General features: G+C 32.0%; 2 protein-coding genes and 1 pseudogene across 3 annotated transcripts; all 3 read left to right on the forward strand.

Annotated features, from left to right (window-relative positions):
- Positions 1 to 3,823: 3,823 nt before the first annotated feature.
- On the forward strand, positions 3,824 to 5,249 carry LOC150035052 (uncharacterized). The gene is made up of 2 exons (XM_090315215.1): positions 3,824 to 4,647; positions 5,075 to 5,249. The coding sequence occupies exons 1-2, from the start codon at positions 3,824 to 3,826 to the stop codon at positions 5,247 to 5,249; spliced, it is 999 nt and encodes a 332-aa protein (XP_090171341.1).
- Positions 5,250 to 6,541: 1,292 nt separating this feature from the next.
- LOC120080990 (secreted RxLR effector protein 161 pseudogene) lies at positions 6,542 to 7,174 on the forward strand (annotated as a pseudogene).
- Positions 7,175 to 9,910: 2,736 nt separating this feature from the next.
- Positions 9,911 to 17,083, forward strand: LOC120081876 (uncharacterized). 2 transcript variants are annotated; one of them, XM_039037051.2, is made up of 12 exons: positions 9,912 to 10,087; positions 10,190 to 10,303; positions 10,429 to 10,552; positions 10,630 to 10,763; positions 10,876 to 11,023; positions 11,593 to 11,771; positions 13,496 to 13,736; positions 14,326 to 14,424; positions 14,571 to 14,716; positions 14,916 to 15,023; positions 15,154 to 15,242; positions 16,307 to 17,083. In XM_039037051.2, exons 1-12 carry the CDS (start codon positions 10,019 to 10,021, stop codon positions 16,863 to 16,865), a joined length of 2,010 nt encoding a protein of 669 aa, XP_038892979.2. In that variant the 5' UTR covers positions 9,912 to 10,018; the 3' UTR covers positions 16,866 to 17,083. The 2 variants fall into 2 exon arrangements, with proteins under 2 accessions (XP_090171837.1, XP_038892979.2); XM_090315711.1 differs by lacking the exon at positions 14,326 to 14,424 and having other exon boundaries at positions 9,911 to 10,087.
- Positions 17,084 to 21,332: the final 4,249 nt, after the last annotated feature.

A 21,332-nucleotide genomic window follows, 5' to 3' on the forward strand; every position in this document is an offset into this window, starting at 1 on the left:
GTACATCTGATTGGTTGACTGTAGGTGTGTTTATAAGTTTTTAAAGAGGTTTTATGATACCACCACAACGATAAGTGGATCTTCATATGTGACTTCTAATGTTGGTTATAAAGAAGTTAATAAAATTCAATTTGCTTTAAACAAATGGAGCAACAATACCAACTCTATTCTAAGTATGATGGCTACGAATATGAAGACCAAGTTTGATAAGTATTGGGGTTCACTTGAAAAAATGAATAAATTGATGTTTCTAGCTATGGTCATTGATCCTCGGTACAAGTTAAAGTATTTGAATTATTGTCTTTCCAATGTTTATGACAATGATGTGGTTAAGGATATGATTGAGAGTGTGAAATTATATTTGTATCGTCTATATGACTTTTACAAATCACATAACACTTCACTTCGAGTAGTCGTAATACCAATGATTCTCAACAATAAAAAATTGTCAATATAAATGAAGATGATCATGGAGTGGACGAAGATATAGATGATCCGTGGATAACTTTTAAGAGGGAGAGAAGAAGAAAGTTCTTTGGAAGTGGAGAATGTTTTGTCTTCTTATTTGTCTGATAAGGTTATAGAAGATAAAGATGATTTTGAGATATTGTATTGGTGGAAGATGAATGGCTACAAATATCCCATTTTATCAAAAATTGTTCGAGATGTTTTGGCAGTTCCGATATCTCCAGTTGCTTCTGAATCTACGTTTAGTACAGGAAGGAGGATTCTTGATTCCTTTCGAAGTTCTTTGACTCCAAAAACAGTGGAGGCCTTGATATGTACACAAAATTGGATTCGTGGCAGCTCAGTGTTACTAGATCTCCATCCACAACTTGAAGAGTTCGAGACTTGGGAAAATATTGAATCAGGTAATTAAATGAATTTTTTATTGTACATATCTAACCTGTTTAATGCTCATAATTAATATATTTAATTTTGCATGATTTGTTTTGTAGAGAGTCCATCCTCCTCTGGTGTTTTGAAATAAGGAATTGAATTTGGAGCATAATGATGATTTTAGTGGTAAGTTTTATTACCATAAGATCAAATATTATTATTATTTATAAATGATCCTCTTGGTTTAATGTATATGTAATTTTTTTAGGAATTGAGAAGTGAAGAGACCAAAGAATCAAAGATGAAGAAGAAAACTCAATGGAAAAGTCATTCTTCATGCTCATGGTGCTTTTGAATGATTTGGAATTTTATGTAACAAACCAATAGTTATTATTAAACTTGGACTTTTTATTGAACTTGGAATGATTATTATTGAACTTTGTATCTTTGAGTAGAGATTTTGAACTTGAACATTTGAATTGAATTATTTGAGGAAGTTTCTTTTGAAGTTTATATTGAATCAATGAATTTATGGTGGTTGTATTTTAATATCAATGCTAAAATTTCACAAAGATTACATGTTTTTTATTATTAAATTTTTATTAATTGATTTGATATTAGAATTAGTTCACTTTTTTAAATATGAAGGTTTATTGATCCACAAAAATCAAATAGAGAATGAGAAGAGAATGATTAAGGAAGTAACAGAAAAAAAAGTCAAATTTAAAAAAAAAAAAAAAAAAAAAAAAAAAGCAAAACGGTGACCCAACCCGAAAATTTTGGGTTGGGTTGGGTTGGGTCGGGTTGACCCTCCAAAAAAGAACTCATAGGGTTCATTATTAGCCAACCCGAATTTTTGGGTTGGTCTACAAAAATCTTCCAACCCGGCCCAACCCGGACTATGTACACCCCTAGATATGTGTTAAAATTAATTTAATATTTGATATTAAATTAATTAAGTTTTATTTAATAATTAATTTATGAAATTGATTATTTTTTTATTTTTTAAAATCAAATAGATTTTTTAAATACAAATTTTATTTTTAGATAAAATTGAAAAATTGGAAAACTAAAACACAAAATGGAAAAATGGGTTTTTCCATTATCCATCTTTGAACTAGCTTACACATGAAGCAATATATTTGCCTTGTCTTCTCCAAGCATGAGCTGCAACTCATGCAACTCTTCTCTTTGCATGATGATCAGCAATATAATGAGAAGATTTGAGTGAAAATCAGACATGCAATCTACAGAATTTTGAGAGTAAATTCGGTTTGAAGAAAAGTTCTTCAACAAAGGTTGCTACAGTGAGCTTTTCTCCTTCATCCCTTGATTCAAGCTTGTTTTGAGTCCCACAACTCAATCTAGAGCCTCAAGAGAATAGTGGGGAAGATCTTGAGATGGTCTACAACAAGATATGGAGAAGATTGCAGTTGGAGGAAGCATGCTTTGTATTATGCCAAAATTAGTGAATTTGAATGCTTAGATGATCCTTGTGCTTCCACTGCTATTGATACAATCCCACAAAATATATTTGATATGTACTCAAATACGATTGATTTCATAGCAACTTGTTAATTTTTTTGGCGGATTCATGATTTTTTTTTAAATTTATTTTAGAATATTGTATTATATGTTTGCAAATATTCTAACCAATATATGAAATATAAATGTACTCAAATAGATAGTTGTACCATTAAGAAGTTTCGAAAGTTCAATGTAAATCACAATATATATTATATATTATAAATTTCATTTATATATCATAAATTAAAAGTAATTGGATATAGAAAAAAATCTCCACCATAGTATAAGAATCCCCGATAGACTCAATTTTCAACACAAATCATAGTATATATATCATATAACAATTATCATACTTGGGGATTGATATATATATATATATATATCAACATTCGATCATCCATCGTCCACACCCATCTGTCGCCTTTTAACTGTTCACCACATGACCGTCGTCAAGTCAATTCACGCACTGTTCGAGCCTGCAAAGTCAAGCAAATATTCCAGTCGAGTCGTGCATTGTTCAAGTTTGTTGTTTGTTGCCCAGTACCGTTCGAATATATTATGTCGTTGTCGGTGATCCACTCGCTAGTGGACTCTATGAAGGTGGAGAGAATGACGGTGGGTTGCTGTGATCCGCTCGCTAGTGTGGTCGTCAGGGATCCATTCGCTAGTATGGTTGCTGGGAATTTTCTCGCCAGTGTGGTTGTCAGTGGGCTGCTGTGAAGGTGGAGAAGATGAGAGATAAAGAGAAAGAGGGATAGAGAGAGAATTGTTAAAAATAGAATTGGTTATATTTAGTTTCTTGTTGCTAGTCTTTAGAGTTGCTTTTCTTTGTGCTAGTCTTGTGCTATTTGTTTTGGGTGGTTAGTCGGTTATTTATGGTGTACTTTGAGCCTATTTAAGGTCCAATTAGAATGAAATTCAAGTACTGAAGTTTTATATCACTTCCTCTCATAGTTCTCTCCATTCTTTTCTATCAGTGGTATCAAAGCCCGGTTGTGATATCGTTTTTCTTAGCCATTAAACCAACTCTCATTCCTTTATCTTCTACAATAGCTAGCAAGCATAGACAAGGCCTCAGACAACTATGTGTAACCAACAATTCCTTGTTTTGATGGTCATTATGATCACTGGAGCATGTTAATGGAGAATTTCTTATGGTCCAAAGATTATTGGACCATTGTTGAAGCATGAGTGAATGAACCTATTGCTGGAGTTGTCTTGTCAGAAGCTGACCAAAAGAAGCTAGAGGAACGAAAATTAAAGGATCTCAAGGCAAAGAATTATTTATTCCAAGCCATTGATCGTGCCATCTTGGAGACCATTTTGCAAAAGGATACATGCAAGCAAATTCGGGACTTCATGAAGAAAAAGTATCAAGGCACAACAAGGGTGAAAAGACAGCAGATCCAAGCTCTTCGCTGAGTTCGAGATTCTTAAAATGAAGCAAGGTAAGTCCATGGATGGGTATTTCTCACGGACCTTGGCTATAGTAAATAAGATGCATATCCATGGAGAGAAGATTGAAGATGTAGATGTGGTTTTGAAGATTTTTCGGTCGATGAATTCTAAATTTGCATATGTGGTTTGTTCAATTGAGGAATCAAAAGATATTGATACATTATCAATTGATAAATTACAAAGTTCTTTACTTGTGCATGAGCAGAGAATGACGTCAAATACAGGTCCAACCGAAAAACAAGTTCAGAAAACTTCAACTCATGGTGAAAACTCTGTAGGGAAAGGATCAAATAGAGGACATGGTCGAGGTTGTGGATGGTGGCAAGGAAGAGGACGAGGTAGTGGACATGATCCACACAAGCAAACATCCAACAACAACTCGAGACTTGATAAGTCCAACATTCAATGTTATCGTTGCCATAAGTTTGGTCATTACAAGTCTGAATGCACAACCAACTTCAACCATGAAAAAGGAGAGCAATCCAATTTTATAGAGGAAAAGGAGCAAGAAACTCTATTGATGACGCGCCACCACCACGAGGAGTTTGGAACTAACATATGGTGTATAGACACTGGTTGCAGCAATCATATGTGTAATAACAAGTCTCTCTTTTCTCATTTGGATGAAAGTTATCATGCTACTATGACATTTGGTGATAATTTTAAAGTAAATGTTGTGGGTAAAAGAAATATTCAAAGTAAGATAGAAAAAGGCAATGTTGAAATCATATCAAATGTGTTTTATATTCTTGATTTGAGAAGCAATTTACTGAGTGTTGGACAGCTACAAGATAAGGGTCATAACTATCAAAGAAGACGCCTGTGAGATATATGATCCAAGAAGAGGATTGATAGCTTGTGTTGAAATGACCTCGAACAGGTTGTTCCCACTCAAACTAGAAGGTTTGGAGTTATGTTTCAAGACTAATGTAGATCAAGACCTCACATGGCATTGGCATTTGCGATATGCCCACTTGAATTTTAAAGGCTTGCAAGTCCTTTCTCAAAAGCAAATGGTAGTTGGCCTTCCTCAAATTTTTCCTCCCACAAAAGTATGTGAAGATTGTGTTGTTGGCAAACAACATCATGAGAGCTTTCCAAAAGGCAAAGCATGGAGAGCACGTAAATCCCTAGAGTTGATCCATTCTGACATATGTGGCCCATTAAACCCAGTATCAAATGGGAAGAAAAATATTTTATTTCTTTCATTGACGATTTTTCTAGAAAAACTTGGGTTTATTTCTTGCAGGAAAAGTCTGAAGCATTCTCAATTTTCAAGAGCTTTAAAGCGATTTGTTGAAAATGAAATTGGGAGAAAAATCCTTCGAACGGATCGTGGAGGAGAATACATGTCACAAGAATTTGCAAATTTTTGTGCTCAGCATGGAATTCGGCACCAGTTGACAACAACCTACACACTTTAACAAAATGGTGTTGCTGAAAGAAAAAATCGTACTATCCTCAACATGGTTTGAAGTATGATTGCAAATGGAGAGTCCCAAAGAAATTCTGGCCAGAAGCAGTAAATTGGGGTGTTCATGTTTTGAATCGAAGTCCGACTTTTTTGGTGAAAACATGACTCCTCAAGAAGCTTGGGATAGGCGTAAACCATCAGTTGATCACTTTAAAGTGTTCGGGTGCATTGCATATGCACACATTCCTAACGAGAAGAGAAGGAAGCTAGATGACAAAGGTAAAAAAATGTGTCTTTCTTGGCATTAGTGAGCAATCAAAGACTTACAAACTGTTCAATCTAATCACAGGTAAAATTGTAATTGGCCGAGATGTTATATTTGATGAACACACTTAGAATTGGACAGAAGTTACTTCAGAGAAACAAACAGTACCTATGAATTTTGAAGACAGTGATGAATCTTTGACACCTCAACTTGAAAATCTAGTACAACAATCAGTTGAGCTTGAGGCTACTGAGTCTCAAATAGGATGTGCAAGTTCTTCAAGATCACAACGAGTTAGAAGGAGACCAACATGGATGAAAGATTATGAGGTTAGTGGTGATCTTTCTGATGAGGCATTTGTCCATTATGATTTATTATCAAAATGTGATCCATTAATTTTTTAAGAAGCTATCAAAGATATAAAATGGAAGCAAGCCATGGATGAAGAGATTAAGGCGATTGAGAAAAACAACACTTGGGAGCTATCAGAACTTCCTAAAGGGCAAAAATCCATTGGTGTTAAATGGGTTTACAAGACGAAGTTGAATAAAGATGGCCAAGTAGACAAATACAAGGCTCGTCTTGTTGCAAAGGGGTACAAGCAACAAATTGGCACTAACTACAATGAAGTTTTCGCTCCGGTTGCAAAACATGATACGATTCGAATGGTGCTAGCATTGGCAGCACAAAGAAATTGGAAAATTATTTAAATGAGCGTGAAATCAGTCTTTCTACATGGTAACTTGAATGAAGAAGTTTACATAGATCAACCCCTTGGATATGTTCAACAGAGTAATGCAAGAAAGGTATATCGCTTGAAGAAGGCTTTGTATGGATTAAAGCAAGCTTCTAGGCCTTGGTACATTCGAATTGAGGCCTACTTTATTAAAGTTGGATTTGAAAAATGTTCATATGAACATATTCTCTTTATTAAATTCCAACATCCAAACAAGATTTTGATAGTATGTTTGTATGTAGATGATTTGATATACATAGGAAATGACTTGATTATGTTTAAAGAATTCAAGTAGTCCATGATGGCAGAGTTTGAAATGACAGATCTAGGGATGATGCACTATTTTCTCGGCATTGAGGTAATACAATCAGTAGCGGAAATTTTCATCAATCAGAAGAAATATGCACTGGAGAGCTTGGACAGGTTTCAAATGGAGAATTGCAACTCAGCCACAATTCCAGTTGAACCCAATTTGAAGCTCATAAAGGGCCATGAAGGAAAGAAGGTCAACAATACTCTCTATAAACAAATGGTTGGAAGCTTGATGTACTTAACAACTACAAGGCTTGATATTATGTATGTTGTAAGTTTAATTAGTAGGTTTATGGAATCTCCAACTGAGCTTCATCTCCTTGCTGCCAAAAGAATCTTATGTTACTTAAAAGGAACTCCTGGTCTTGGCATACTTTATCAAAAAGGAGAAAAACTAAACCTTGTTGGTTTTAGCGATAGTGATTATGCAGGAGATTTAAATGATAGAAAGAGTACTTCAGGGTATGTTTTCATGCTTGGTTCAGGAGCTATCTCATGGTCTTCTAAGAAACAGTCAATTGTCACATTATCTACCATTGAAGTTGAAATTGTAGCAGCAACATCATGTGCATGTCAAGCCATTTGGTTGAGGAACATTCTTGAGAATTTGCATTATAAGTAAGAAGAAGCATCTATCATTCATTGTGATAACATATCAACAATCAAGCTCTCAAGGAATCCTGTCTTGCATGGATGAAGCAAACACATTGATGTAAGATACCATTACTTGAGGGATCTTACAAATGATGGAATTATCAATCTAAGCTACTGTAAAAGTAAAGATCAAGTGGTAGATATTTTAACCAAGCCTCTCAAATTAGCAACATTTGTGAAGCTTTGAAGCTTACTTGGGGTGGTTTCCTCTACTACTTTAAACTAAATACTAAATTGCATAGTTTTAGTTTATGGGAGGGTGTTAAAAATAGAATTGATTATATTTAGTTTCTTGTTGCTAGTTTTTAGGGTTTCTATTCTTTGTGCTAGTTTTGTACTATTTGTTTTGGGTAGTTAGTTTGTTATTTATGGTGTACTTTGAGCCTATATAAGGTCTAATTGGAATGAAATTCAAGTACTGGAGTTTTATATTACTTCCTCTCTTTTGTTAGTTCTCTCCATACTTTTCTATCAGTGAATGGGGATTTTGAAAAAAGAAGTTGGGTAAAATAAAAATTATACGGGAATCAAGAAATTTTTTAGTTTTCTTTTTTGAAATATTGTTAATTGATTGTAGGTTGAGGACAAAATAATAATAATAATAATTGAAACCTAATATTTGTATAATTAAGAAGTCTACATAACATTCTTAAATAATAAAAAAATTAGACGTAAATATATTATAAGGTATTTGGCAAAATTTAAGGTTTCATTCTACAAAATCGCCCAAGAATAAGTTTTATGTCAGCTCAAGTGACATGCACATGGCCACAAATTCCTAAATCCCTGATTTTTCCTTGTTTGGTTCGTAGTAGTTGTTGTTAATGAAACTATAAATACTAAGTAATTTTAGAATAAAAAACGTGATCGAGTTACGTATACGGAGTAATTGTTGATATTCCTCAATAACAATTGTCCTCCTAATTTTGGTCATGTAGTTAACATAATCTCCATATTTTATTATTATTTTAGATTTTGTTTAATCACTTTTCGAAATAATCTCATCATAATTAAATATCCAGATTTTTCTACCAAAGTATATTTTAAATATCATATATTATTAACTTTTATTTTATCCATTTATTTTATTCAAATCTTTGAATGGTTTTTCATTACTTTATATGTATTTAATTTTATTCAAATCTTTGAATTGTTTTTCATAATTTTTTATATACATTCTTAATAAATTAGCTATATGTTTCTCATATTCTTAATAAATTAGTTTTATATACTGTTTTTGCTACTATTTTAACGATTTCGAAAAAAGAAATACCATTTCATAAAAAAATGGCCATAACTTTTGTTACTCACACAAAGTGTTCATCGATTTAGGTTTTGTTGTGATTTCTCTAACAAGCTATTGTTCTTGCTATAATTTTACAATGGATTAGACTCCTCTTTGATGATCGATGGGAAGAGAATTCTCACTACCGTGATTTTCGAAATTTTGAGGCTCATATATCCATCAAATTCATCGTTCCAACAATTTGTGGAATATATCCAAGGTAAAATTTTTCCCTTCGTTGAGTTAACTATATATTTAGTTTAATAATGTACTGTATTGATTCTGCCAATTCGAATATTGTTAAAGATAACGATATTTTGTGGTTGATGTTAGTTTTATTAGAGTCCCTCTATTTGATGAAACTACAAATACCATGTAATTGTAGAATAAAAAATAGGATCGAGTTATGTATACAAGGTAATTTTTTTTATATACATTCTTAATAAATTAGTCGTACATTCTCATATTCTTAATAAATTAGTTTTATATACTGTTTTTGCTATTATTTTAACGATTTGGAAAAAAGAAATATCACTTGTTCTGGTTTTTTTAACAAGCTACTATTTTTGCTATGATTTTACAACAAATTAGACTCATCTTTGATGGTCGATGGGATGAGAATTCTCACTATCATGATTTTTGAAATTTTAAGGTGCATATTCTATCAAATTCATGGTTCCAACAATTTTTGGAATATATCCAAGGTAATTTTTTTTTCACTCTAGTGAGTTAACTATATCTCGTTTGACAATGTACCATATTGGTTCTACCAATTCAAATATTATTAGGATTGTTGAAGATAAAGATATTTTGTGGTTGATGTCAGTTTTATCACAGTCCCCTCAAATTGATTTATGTGTAAGGGTTGACCATATCTTTGTTGCCCCGAACACTAGAAATACACTATATTTGAACAATGAATCAGTAATCATTCTTCCCGACCTCCTGAGGACAACATTAAAATAGTTGATTTCTAATATTTCGATTCCTTCAATCTTATATTCCCATTAGAGTAGGTTTACTTTTTAGGAGCAAGTCTGTATTGAAGAAAACAGTTTATTTCTTGTACACGTGGATCAGGCACTTTGTCAGAATGCATTGTTTAGTGTGTGATAGTTGTCTAGGTAGAGTGTATTTGTTGTTTTCAAACGGTTTTGGAACTCTCACTTCTTTAGAATTCCATGTGGGGTAGTTTTGACAATTGTTGATCATTATTTTCTAATTTTCTAATTTATTTTCTAATTTTTATAATTTAAAAATTTTTTTTTGCTATTCATCCGAATGAAAACTTAAATTTTGTTATTTATCTAGTTGACTCATATTTAAATAGACTATTAACGTAGAAAGCGCAAACCTGATTCCAATCATTCATCACTTCCAATGGGCCGAGAGCGGTTAAGAAACACAGCGCCGGGCCCAGGTTCAGAATCCTTCTCGTTTGAGCTCGTCTTTGTACTCAACAGTTTCCCGCCAAATCAATGGCAAATGCAACTGCAAGCAAAGTGAAAACGAGCTCCTCAACCTAAAATGGCGCTGCTCTGTTTTCTGCTTGATCTGAGAACCTTACCTCCTCCCATTCTCGCCGGCTTAACGGATGTAAGAACAGTTTGGATTCCGATTCGTATAATCTTTCATCTTGCTTCTATCTCCGGCTGACGAATCTCACGATTTCTTTTTTGTTCCGTGTTCATATGTTAGTCTTTGTTGCAGCTCGCCAATCTCTATGCTGTTTCATCATCATCATCCGCTGCTAGAATCGGCTTGTGCTATATCTTGAAGAATGTCTCCTCTGTTCCTGATGATGACGCTCTTGTATGGATCTGCAAAAACTTTTCACTGACTCGCACACACAAAGATAGACAGGCGCTATTAGATCAAAGGCGTTTGAAATTTTAGTTTTCTCGGCTCTGAATTGCTTGACTAGCTGAATTGAACAGTTGGAGGTTGCGTACAGTCCTCATAGAAGTTTTAGTCTCCGTGAATTCCATCGTGCTGTGGGGAATTTGCCAACCGATGCCTTTATTCCCGAAATCAATGGCTATGAAACCCTCTCTTGTCGCGGTATCTCTCTTCATAACTGCTCTCTACTGGCATTTCTGTTGAATGTTTATGAATTGAATTTGGTTGCTGCCTGATAGATGTGAAATTATCGGCTGTGTTAAGTGATCAAGTTCTATACTCGTGGGGAGGTGAAGATGTAATGAGGAAAGTGATTGTACTAAGCGCATCTGCACGTTATGATTTGGATTCCAACTTGGAAAGGACACTTATGGTTGGCAATTTATTTCGCTGAACTGCTAAGATTTTTGTCCATCTTCAATTTGGATGATAACGCTGAAGGGTTTCTTTTTTCTTTTTTCGGATTGTGTTTTTAATTTCCTCAGGAGGCGGTTAATATGCGCGTTTCAGTTGAGTTTGTGATCTTTAAGCAAAAGTCGAGCCATCTCAACGTCATTGAAGAGGAGGATTCTAATGGGCTCGTAAGACGTATTTCGGACTTTGATGGCTTCTCTCTTAAATTATATCTTCCAGGTAGACGTAGAACAATAGTTTACTATCCTACACATATATCAAGTAAAAAGAAATTAAGTTGAGAGTTCATGAGATGTCCTTACTCTGTGGGCGTTGAGTAATGTGGTGATCTTTCACGTGATTACTTTTAATTAATAAGAAGCAACAGTTCCACAAATTCTTAGTAGTTGGTGCTGGTGCATATCTTGTTCATTTACATCTGGAGAATTTCAACCATTTCTGATCTAATGTAAAAATGGAAGTCCTTGAGCAATCTTGATGATGGGGAAAATTGTATCAAGGATATTACTTCATTAACAACTGGGAGTGACTAATGCATATCAGCATCAATCCTCTTGATCTATTAGTTGGCCCTCATTAAGAAATCATCCTTCCTCATTGTCTATTCGTCTGTTTAACCATAATTGTTTATTGTAGTTATGGGTCCTTTTTTAACCTTGTTAGGGACCTTCACATCACAAATTGTAATCCTCTGTTATTTCCTATATGTAGTCCATCGTATCTGTCTATTGGCAGTGGATAGAGCTGAAATAAGAAGCTAATGTTTAAAATATTTTACAAATTTGCAGATGTCAGAATATTTCAAAGCCTTGTGAGACGATGGTTGCAAGACCTCAAGGATGATATGAAAGAACCATTATTGGCTTGCTTTGATTTCAAAAGAAACCTCATTTATTCCACGAACCAGATAACCTGCAACTTATATATGACTGTCACGCAGATGATTGATGGTTTCTCCCCTTGTCAGGTATATTCTGTCAATCAGATTATTGATTGCTTATCTAAAATTTTTACCGTCAAAGTAATTCTAGAGTAATCAATTCTGCATATTCTGATGGGAAAATAAATTTGGGTTGAAAAGTATTTTTGGGCCCAATACTTTTATTGAACTATTGAATTCATCGACATTGTTTCAAACTTGTAACAATCTACTTCCTGCAATTTAGTATGTAAAAATCTAGTTTCTCTAGTATAACAATGGAATGATTTATTCATTACTATGTAAAATATAATTAAGATTTATTGTGGTTTTCTTACTAATTATATATTATGGTTTTCTAGAAAGATCGCTGAACTGCTTAGTGCTTACAAACTATTGTGACTAAATTGTAAAATAATAAATGGTAACACTTCCACCTATATTAGATTTTTAGAGATAGGGACTACATTATGACAAATTTTAAATAATAAGAACTTAATTGTTATTTTTAGATCGGTTTTACCTTTTGGTTGGAAAGCCATCCTCCATTGTTTGTTATTCTCCATGTCCTATAAATAGAAATTTTATTATTATTATTTTTTTTTTTTGGAGAGAATTAAGAGAATTGTATTTTCTTGTAGTTACTGATAAGCTCATTCAACTTTATTCAGTAGAGAAGTAAAAATATATCCAAGTTCATTAGTTTATGAGAGCTTTCATGGACTATTTCCTGTTTCGATAATTTTCAACAATTCAGCAATAGTTATCAAAGAAACAGAAGCGAGACGCGATTAAGAAGAAGAGGATAGAATCACACAAGTACTTATAGTGGTTCGAGAGAAATTTACATCCACTTTTCAATCAGAGAGGGAGAAATTTCATTCATTGGAATTCTGACAGAGAAACGAGACGAATAAAATCGACCATAAACTCAAACTTGACACTCTTACAACTAAATTCCATGTAAAAAGTATATATCAAGTTAGTTTACACGCCAGTTGTCTAACCTAACGCCCAAGCTAACAGTCAGTACCAAATTAACTGTCTCATAAAAACAAATAGCAAATTAACTGTGATAAGTGAAAACAACAATCAGAAACCAAAAGTAAAAGCATTACAGATGTGAGTCAATGAATCAATCATAAAAAACCAACATTTCCGTTTATGCCTGGCAGTAGAGAAAATAACCTTCTTACTTCTTGAAGCTTTCTGACGGTACCATGCTTTATCCTGATTCCAAACTGTATTATTCTTTTAAATATTTTTTTTTCCAAAAGCAATTTTTGATAGGATGCTATTGGAGTATTATTAAGATATTAACGATATAGTAGTAATTAGAGTAGAGTCTAGACAGTTGGTAGAGGATTTGTTATAAATTGAGTGAGTGAGGAAGAAGAGGTATACATTATTCTGGTGAGTGAATTTGGGCGCGAGAGAATTCTCAAAAAGGAGGATCTAAGTACCTCGAAAAACTTTTGGTTTATCTGGTAGTTTTTTACCTTTAATATTTCAATATCATTTTAGCTCTTTTCGGATATGGTCAAAATTCTAATAAAAAGAAATAGCTCAAGTTTGTATGTTTATTTGTAAATGTTGCAAAATGAAATGGTATAATAATGTTGAATTTTCATTTCTGGGAGTTCAATTATAGACTTCATATTCTCCTAAGTAGGAATATCAAATACCAATTACCAAATTGAATGATTTGGTAGCTTTATTCTGTATTCTTAGGCTGTGGGTAAGAATTTTAACTGTTACTGAAAATGTTGTAGACATGCAGATGCCATGGTATGCCATTAGAAGTCTACAGAAGAAAAGGGATAAAGGAATCTTCCTGCGCGATTAGCGGGGATTTTCTGGATACCTCTGACATAATAAAAAACTCAACGAAAGTTGGAGAGAAAACAATCCTATTTCTGCCATCAGCTCAGTGCCTTACCAAGTCTCAACAAAATTCTTCACAAATTAAATTTGACATCGTACAACGAACCAACTTGGGAACCTTATGCGAAAGTAAGTTGGTTCTGAAGCTCATCTTTTGTCAATTGCCTCCCATCTGCCTTCCCTGTTGACATGTTTACAATTTGGGAATTTTCCTTGAGATATTAGGGAATGTATGCTAATTAGCATTTGTCTGATACTTTCCTTTTCTGTTGCTCCACTACTTTAGTCGTGGAAGAAGATTTTTGAGCTCAATTTACTACTCTTCGTACTCTGTTGGCTGCCCATGTTTGCGTCGTATATCTATGAATCTTCCGAAATAGTTTTCCGAATGAAAATTAGACACTGTTACTTATAGCCGTTATGTAAAGTATCATTAATAATTGGTTATCTTACCTACTTTAATTTTTATAATATAAAAACCCTATCCCTGCTACCCTTTAAGTTGACTTGAAGGTTATGGGTTGGTGACTTTTCTGACTAACCCAGGACATGACATAGATAATAAACTATCATATATCAATGCTTGCACGTACACTAAAGACTGGTGGTCATTTTTTATTTTCTTCCCAACCTTTAACTTCTGTCATCAATGATTCAATTAAAATGTAGTCAACTATTTAAGGAATCTCTTTTTCTAAGTTTTGACAGTTTGATGTAGGTGTTATTATGGGAGCCGCTTATGTTGTAGTTCCATCATCTTTATGTGAGTTAGAATCTGCTTCAGCAGGCAATGATCGGTTTGCATTGAACGCTTTAGGTGCATAGGACTACCTCGACTTATTTTGTTTCATTGTGCTTTACCTCTACTTTATATGACATCCCCATATTACCCCTTCGCCCCTGGTTTCATAAGAAACTGATATTTTTTTTTATTACTTCTTTATTCCTTTCTTTATTTGGTAGCTTTTCAAGGACTTTGTGGTGCTCTCCACTCATTAGATCAGGGGTTGGTTTGCCTTTCAAATTGGAATATGGAGACCTTGAATGAATCTACTTTCCCTTGCTATTATATTCTACAACCGTCACAAAATGGATCAATGTTTCTTAGGGTAATAATCGAATCTTTCTTATGATATATGGAGTGTGTTCTTTCCTTTATGTAATGATAATTGTCTTGACCTATGACTTTGTGTTTTATCATTTTGATTTAGAATCTATTCCCCATGATCAACTACAAAGTGTGCAAAACACAATTTTGGTTTAGCTTTCTTGTCAGCTTATCTCTGAATTATTAAAGGAAAATTGCAGCGTCTTGCCGGCTCTGAGGAAGTTTGCTATGTACCAGACATCAAGACTTTGATTACCACTCATGTTAGCAAGGAGATCCGGAGTTCCATTCTAGTCTCATTGGAGAAGGTTGAATTTTCCTTCAAACTTTTCTAGGTGCACTATTATATAAACTGAGGAAGAACTAAGATGCAATTATGGTACTCTTTTAAATTATTTCTTCGTGGGGTTTAAAAATTATTTTCTCTCTCATCTGCAGGTTGGACTAAAAGACTACAACCCGTTGATGCATGAAAGAGGCCTCCACCAAAAACTGAACGTTCTTGTGAAAGATAGTTTGGAGTTCAGGTACTAATCTTCTTCTCCCTCCCTATTGTATACCAAGAGTTATATTATAATTTTTTTTCACATTAACTAAGGTGTTAATGAATTTAATTTATTACATGTTAAATTTTCTTTAAAAAAAAAACTTCTGAAAACTATTTTCAACTCTGTTTTCTTTATTTAGTTTTCAACTGGTTAAAAGAAATTTTTGAAATACTAGTCGCATGCTAAAAACGTATACATTTTTTCTCTTAGTTTCCGAAGTTTGGAAAAGATTTAAAAAAGGTTTTGGAATCAAATTACAAAACTAGAAACAAATTCTAAATATAATATCCTAGCTGGCTCTACATTCCGGATTGGTGATGAATGCACTAAAACAAAGCTGTCAGAGTCGAACGAAATCTAATCTATCTTGATTTTCTAATTAAAGAAGAGCTTCCTGGACTACGATTATCCTCCTTTCTGAAATCTAAATAATGTCAAATAATTTCCTAGAGACAAAGATAACATACAACATTGTCGCCTACAATAATATGTGTCACATTTGTGTGTCACATCCCACATTTCAAGGAAATTTGTGGGGATTTCTTGTAATTATGAAATTGACAAATAAAGATAATAGAAAATGTAAACAATAGAGAATCAATATAAAAATTTATATGATTCATTAACAGTGTATTAGTTACGTCCACGGGTGGAGGAAACAATTTATTTTTAGAGAAAATAATTCAGATTACATGTCAAATGTGCCTCTAGAGTTAGTTTTAGAGAGTTTATATTAAATACTTTTCTAAATATTAGGGTCAAAATCATAAACAAAGTAAATATGACAAATGCAAATACAACTTATCGTTAATCGATCGATGAGATTCCATGTACTTGGTCATTTAAAACACCAGATAACATATTCAAGATATTCTAACATATATCCAACTTAATATGTCATCACATCTAAGAAAAAAACAATTAAAAAATTATATATTGCCCACATTCTGTATCGCCCAATTGCGTAGCCCTTAATTTACTTTTTGAAATTTTGGTTATAACGATGATTATTAAAGCTGAAAAATAAAACTTGGTGTACACAGGTCGTTAACTCCTACAGCAGAAGAAGGAACCTCCGGCAATGAAGCTAACGGCCAAGATTCTTTGAAAGGAACTGTGAATTCTGTAAAAGACGTTGAAATTCTAACCGCAATGGATGGCGCCGGTGAATCGAACGGCCCAAATTCTTTGGAAGGAACTGTGAACTCCATAAAAGACATTGAAATTGTAACCGCAATGGATGGCACAGAAGCTGGAGTTGCTGAAACTTGGGAGCAGCTAGTAACCTATGAATTCTCTGAAACCTGTCCAGTTTATGTTTCGAAAGACAAATCGGATGGATTTTCTCTCTCACTTCCAGATGGCAACAGACAATTGGGTGTGAAAACGTCAAGGATTTTAGAGAGACTTGAGGCACCAAGACAAAGAACTAAGGCTATATCTCCTAATACTCTAAGCACTGGCTTGGTTGATTCAAATGCTCCAACAAAAAAGCCACCAATCCCGTTGGTGCCAGTTCTGACCCGAGACCAAGGCTTCACAGGTACTCAATCTCAACTTATGAAACCCAATTTCAACAAACTCAAAAGAAAACGTACATGACCACCCCTCCCCCCAAAAATAGAGTTTGTTTTTTAATCCCATAGATATAACTTTTTAAAAAATATATATGGTATGATGGGACATTAGAAATGACATTGTATTCCATGTTTGTACACCCTTACTAATGGTTAGAACCATTCAATTTTAGTTAATAAACATTGAAAACAATATCAACTCTAATATTCCTACATATAGTATGTATTTTTATTAGTTGTTCATCTAGATTTTGCCATTTTTATAAACAGGACCGTCTGATTTCTAGTAATTAAAAGTTGGGTGTACTTTTTCCACCGTTATATCTTTGATAACTTAGAGAGTGAAATGTGGGAAGAACGAAAAAGGTCGATTTGTTGTTTTTTTTAAAAAAAAAAATTAAGTAGTTGTAAATTCTTAATGATGGTTTGTGGCAAAGTTTTTAGTAGTTAGTTGAAAGATTGCGGTTAACCGGTGGGGAAGAAGTTTTGTTATTTTTTCAGTTTGGTATGGTTTTTAGATGGACATAAAAATGCTGAAATTTAAATGTGGGGTTTGTGGGTTTTCCTATTTTTTGTGGTTGATTGAAGTATGAAGAATGTAATGTAATGCATCTTTTACTCATAAAATTGGAAACCAAAGTTGATATTCGTTGCACTAAAAGGGGATTGGAGTTGAGGTTTCGTGCAAGATACAGGTTATAAACTGTCACTTTTATATAACGAATTTCACAATTTTATATATATAGTGTACTATTTAGGGTAAAGATCAATGACCTCGTCTTGTTATTCGGTAAGCATGCTGCCCCCTCCCTCGGGTTTCATTTCAACTCTGGTGGGTTATGATCGGAGTTTACAAACACATATTCCATCTATTGATTTCAAGCTTTCATAATCTACTTTTTAGGATTATTTTCAAAATTCAAGCAAACTTTTGAAATGTTGTTTCTATTTTTTGAATTTTAACTAAAAATTCAAATGTTTACTTAAGAAAAATAAAAACTATGCTAAGGAAATTATGAGTAAACGTACAATTTTCAGAAACCAATTAAAATGTTGATTTTGTATATTTTATAGAATCATTAGAACAATTATCAACCTTTTACAAAGGTGAATAAATAGATACCAAAAAATCAATAAAGGAAAAAAAAATAAAAGAAAATATTAATTAGGAATAAATCTTAATTTTAAAAAGTCAAATAGTTATCAAATGGGCACAGATAACAATTCTGTTTTTAGCTTTCTGTATTTGAAATTAAGCTTTAAAAATGTTTTAAAATTGCAAGCCAATTTTTAAAAACTAAAAAAAAATGATGTAATTTTGAATGAGTAGATTTAGAAAGTAAAAAAACTTGGCAATGCCGTCTTTTTAAAAATTTTCCCTTTATAGGACAGAATCCAAAAGCAATCTAAATAGAAATGGAATTGATGCACATAGGCTATGCTTAAATCGACAAATATAAGGATTTAAAATATAATTCTAAAACATTCGATGATCAAATTTGTATTATTTTGTTTTCCTTTTTTACTTTGAGTTTAAATAAGAAAAATTATTCTAAATGAAAAAAAAAAAAACAGGAAATATTTATAAACAATAATAAAATATCATAATCTATTTGTGATAGATTATCATAATATAAATAGATATAGATAGTAGTTTATCGCGATCTATCTTAGATATATGATAGTAAAATTTTGTTATGTTTATAAATATTTTAATTCATTTTTTATATTTAAAAATATTTTAGTTCATTTTCTTATATTTAAAAAAAAATGAGAGTGAAATTAAAGGCAAACATCGTTGGTCGATTATTAGAAGATGGAAAAACAATTTATTTATAAACAAAATCTTCCATTTGTCATAAATAATATTTGATTTAAGGTAAATCCAAGAGGCTAAGGAAAAAATATATAGAATATAAAGATAAAATGAGCTAAATTTATTATTTATATATACCGTAGGCGAATATCTTGTTAGGAGTACGAGAAGATGGAAAGAATAATTCAGCGTTAGAATAATTTTATTATTTCATGTGAATTTTTTTTGGAAAAATCATTATCCCTAATTGGTTCGACATATCTCTTGAAACAAATGTGAGAATCAATGGACTATAATTCATAAAATAGCACAAACACTCAACGATCAAGCTTCTTTTTTCATCATGATTTGTGAAATTATATTTTTTGCAAAAAGAAAAAATCTTGACGATCCGGTGTCAATACTCAAAGTTTGGTGTAAATAGGGGATCGAAGATGCCTTCTCACTCTCATTTCATTTCTCATTCCAGCGAAATACTCGATTTAACTTTATAGCGATCATGTTCTCCATGTCGTTTTTACTATTTTATTTTTTGAAAAAAAATAAATAAACCAACTACCATGGAAAAATTTAATTAAATAGTTAAATTTTACACTAAGGGTTTTTCATCTATATGGTTAATTAGACAATATAAACTTATAGAGAAATTATTCATATTTTCTCAAACTAAATAATAACTTATTGATTTTTTAAAGAAATAAACTATCAAATTATTCATATATATAATCTAAATCTAAATATTTAATTCAAACATATATATATATATTCATTATCTTGACCATTAAATAGTAAAATTTGAAATTTAAATATAATAATAATAATAATACAAACAATAATCATAATAATAAATTAAAAAAGAAAAAATGGGACAAGGATGGAGAGTAGGATGGGGGAGGAACCTGTTTAGCTTACGATTATTTTTTTTTAATTTGGGTTTTTTCGTAAATTCACTTCATTAATGGTCTACTTCAATTCTTTCTTAAATAAACTTGTGAAATTCTTAGTCAAATTCAACAAACACAAAATAAGTTTTAAAAACTATATATATATTTTATAATTTTAAGAAAAATTTGGACTTGATTTTTTGAAGCATTAGTGAAATATGGATAACAAAGCAAGGAATGTAGAGGTAGAATGAGTGTCTATAGACTTAGTTTTTAAACAAAAAAACTAAATGGTTATTAAACAGAGCCTTAATGTTCGATTTTATATATTAGATCATACGATTTTCATAAATGATCACCGTTACCCTTTAAATAATGAAAAGAATGATTTGAAATTTTGAATATGAAAAAAAAAGTGATTTTAATCCTTTTTAAATCACTCCAAAAAGTTATTGCAAGAGTCTTAAATGCATTCATATCATTGAGGTATCTCTATCTTGAAAGTGCTACATCTAAGAAATATATATACCCTAAAGAAATACCCTAATGTTCTAGCTTTGCCCTAACCAAGGCATCATCGTTCTTAAGTATATAATGTCATAAATTTTCAAACACTTCTAGAAAAACGATCCTTCCATCTACCTATAGCTTGAACTTTTATTTGTGAAATATTGACTTTGTAGATAGTGATGATAATATGCTTTTCATATGACATGGCTAATAAGTATTAATAATTAGTTAAATATCATGAAATTTATAGATTATTCATCTATTAAAATACTATTTTGATTCATATAATTTGGATTTTGTTTCATTTTAGTTTATATATTTTTTTAGTGTCTAAATTTAAGGATGAGGATTAAAACGTGCCTGACCCAACTGACATATAGTATGTGTTAGTGACTAAGATGTTTGTGATTTGAATCTCTCATCTCTACGAACTCTCTTTTGTCCAGTTTGCAAGAAAACTAGACTAAAAGAGTATCTTTCTTCAACCATCACAAACGCAACTTTCACTATACGTTAGGTGGGAGATTTAAACCTTTATCTTTGCTAATTGATAATTTATCTAAACTTAATTTAAGTATGAAAAAATCTAATTATATATATGATTTCACCATCCTTCCTTATATATATATATAAATATAGATATACCATATCTCTCATTAATGGTTAGGATTCTTCATTGAATTTACCATAGAGTCATCCTTATTTTACTTTTGGCAAAATCTAATTATTTCCTAATTAATTATTTATGCCTTAGGGGAAAATATGAATATCACACAAAAAAACTTATACTTCAAAATTATAATGGACAATATTATATTAGTGTAAAAATAGGAACAATTAAGAATATATTTATGCCCATTTCACTTAAAAACTTCTCTCTATTTTGCTCATGGTTTTTATTTTTTTATGCTAACTTCCTCTACATGCATGAATACCAACTCTTTTCTCACAAACTTATCTACACATACTTTCTTTTACAAATTTCTAACTTTAGCTCCCTTCTAACTAATCTTTTTCCAAATATTTTCATACTCTCTCTACCTTAAAAAAGAAAAAAGAAAAAAGAAATAAAGAAAAAAGAACTTTCCACGTATAAATTCTTTGTATACATACCTTTTTTCCTTGATGTCTTTTAAGACGTGGTCTACAATGACAAAGAAATAAAAGAATATTTGTATAAATAACCCACTTAACTGTTCAATCACAAAACGTCACGTTGTAATTTTTTAAAAGAACTATATATATATAGCTCCTTGTTATTGACGAGGATGCATATAGATGC

This window comes from Benincasa hispida, chromosome 7 (genome assembly GCF_027475165.1).
Source record: "Benincasa hispida cultivar pf3 chromosome 7, pf3_genome.v1.1, whole genome shotgun sequence".
Lineage (NCBI taxonomy): Eukaryota > Viridiplantae > Streptophyta > Magnoliopsida > Cucurbitales > Cucurbitaceae > Benincasa > Benincasa hispida.

Bases quoted from the DNA above. Each gene is read 5' to 3' on its own strand.
- LOC150035052 (XM_090315215.1), top strand. From the start codon at position 3,824: ATGGATGGGTATTTCTCACGGACCTTGGCTATAGTAAATAAGATGCAT. The intron at 4,648-5,074 runs GTGAGATATATG...TATTTCTTGCAG, and splicing joins AACTATCAAAGAAGACGCCT to GAAAAGTCTGAAGCATTCTC.
- LOC120081876 (XM_039037051.2), top strand. From the start codon at position 10,019: ATGGCGCTGCTCTGTTTTCTGCTTGATCTGAGAACCTTACCTCCTCCC. The intron at 10,304-10,428 runs GTATGGATCTGC...TGAATTGAACAG, and splicing joins TTCCTGATGATGACGCTCTT to TTGGAGGTTGCGTACAGTCC. The intron at 14,717-14,915 runs GTAATAATCGAA...GGAAAATTGCAG, and splicing joins ATGGATCAATGTTTCTTAGG to CGTCTTGCCGGCTCTGAGGA.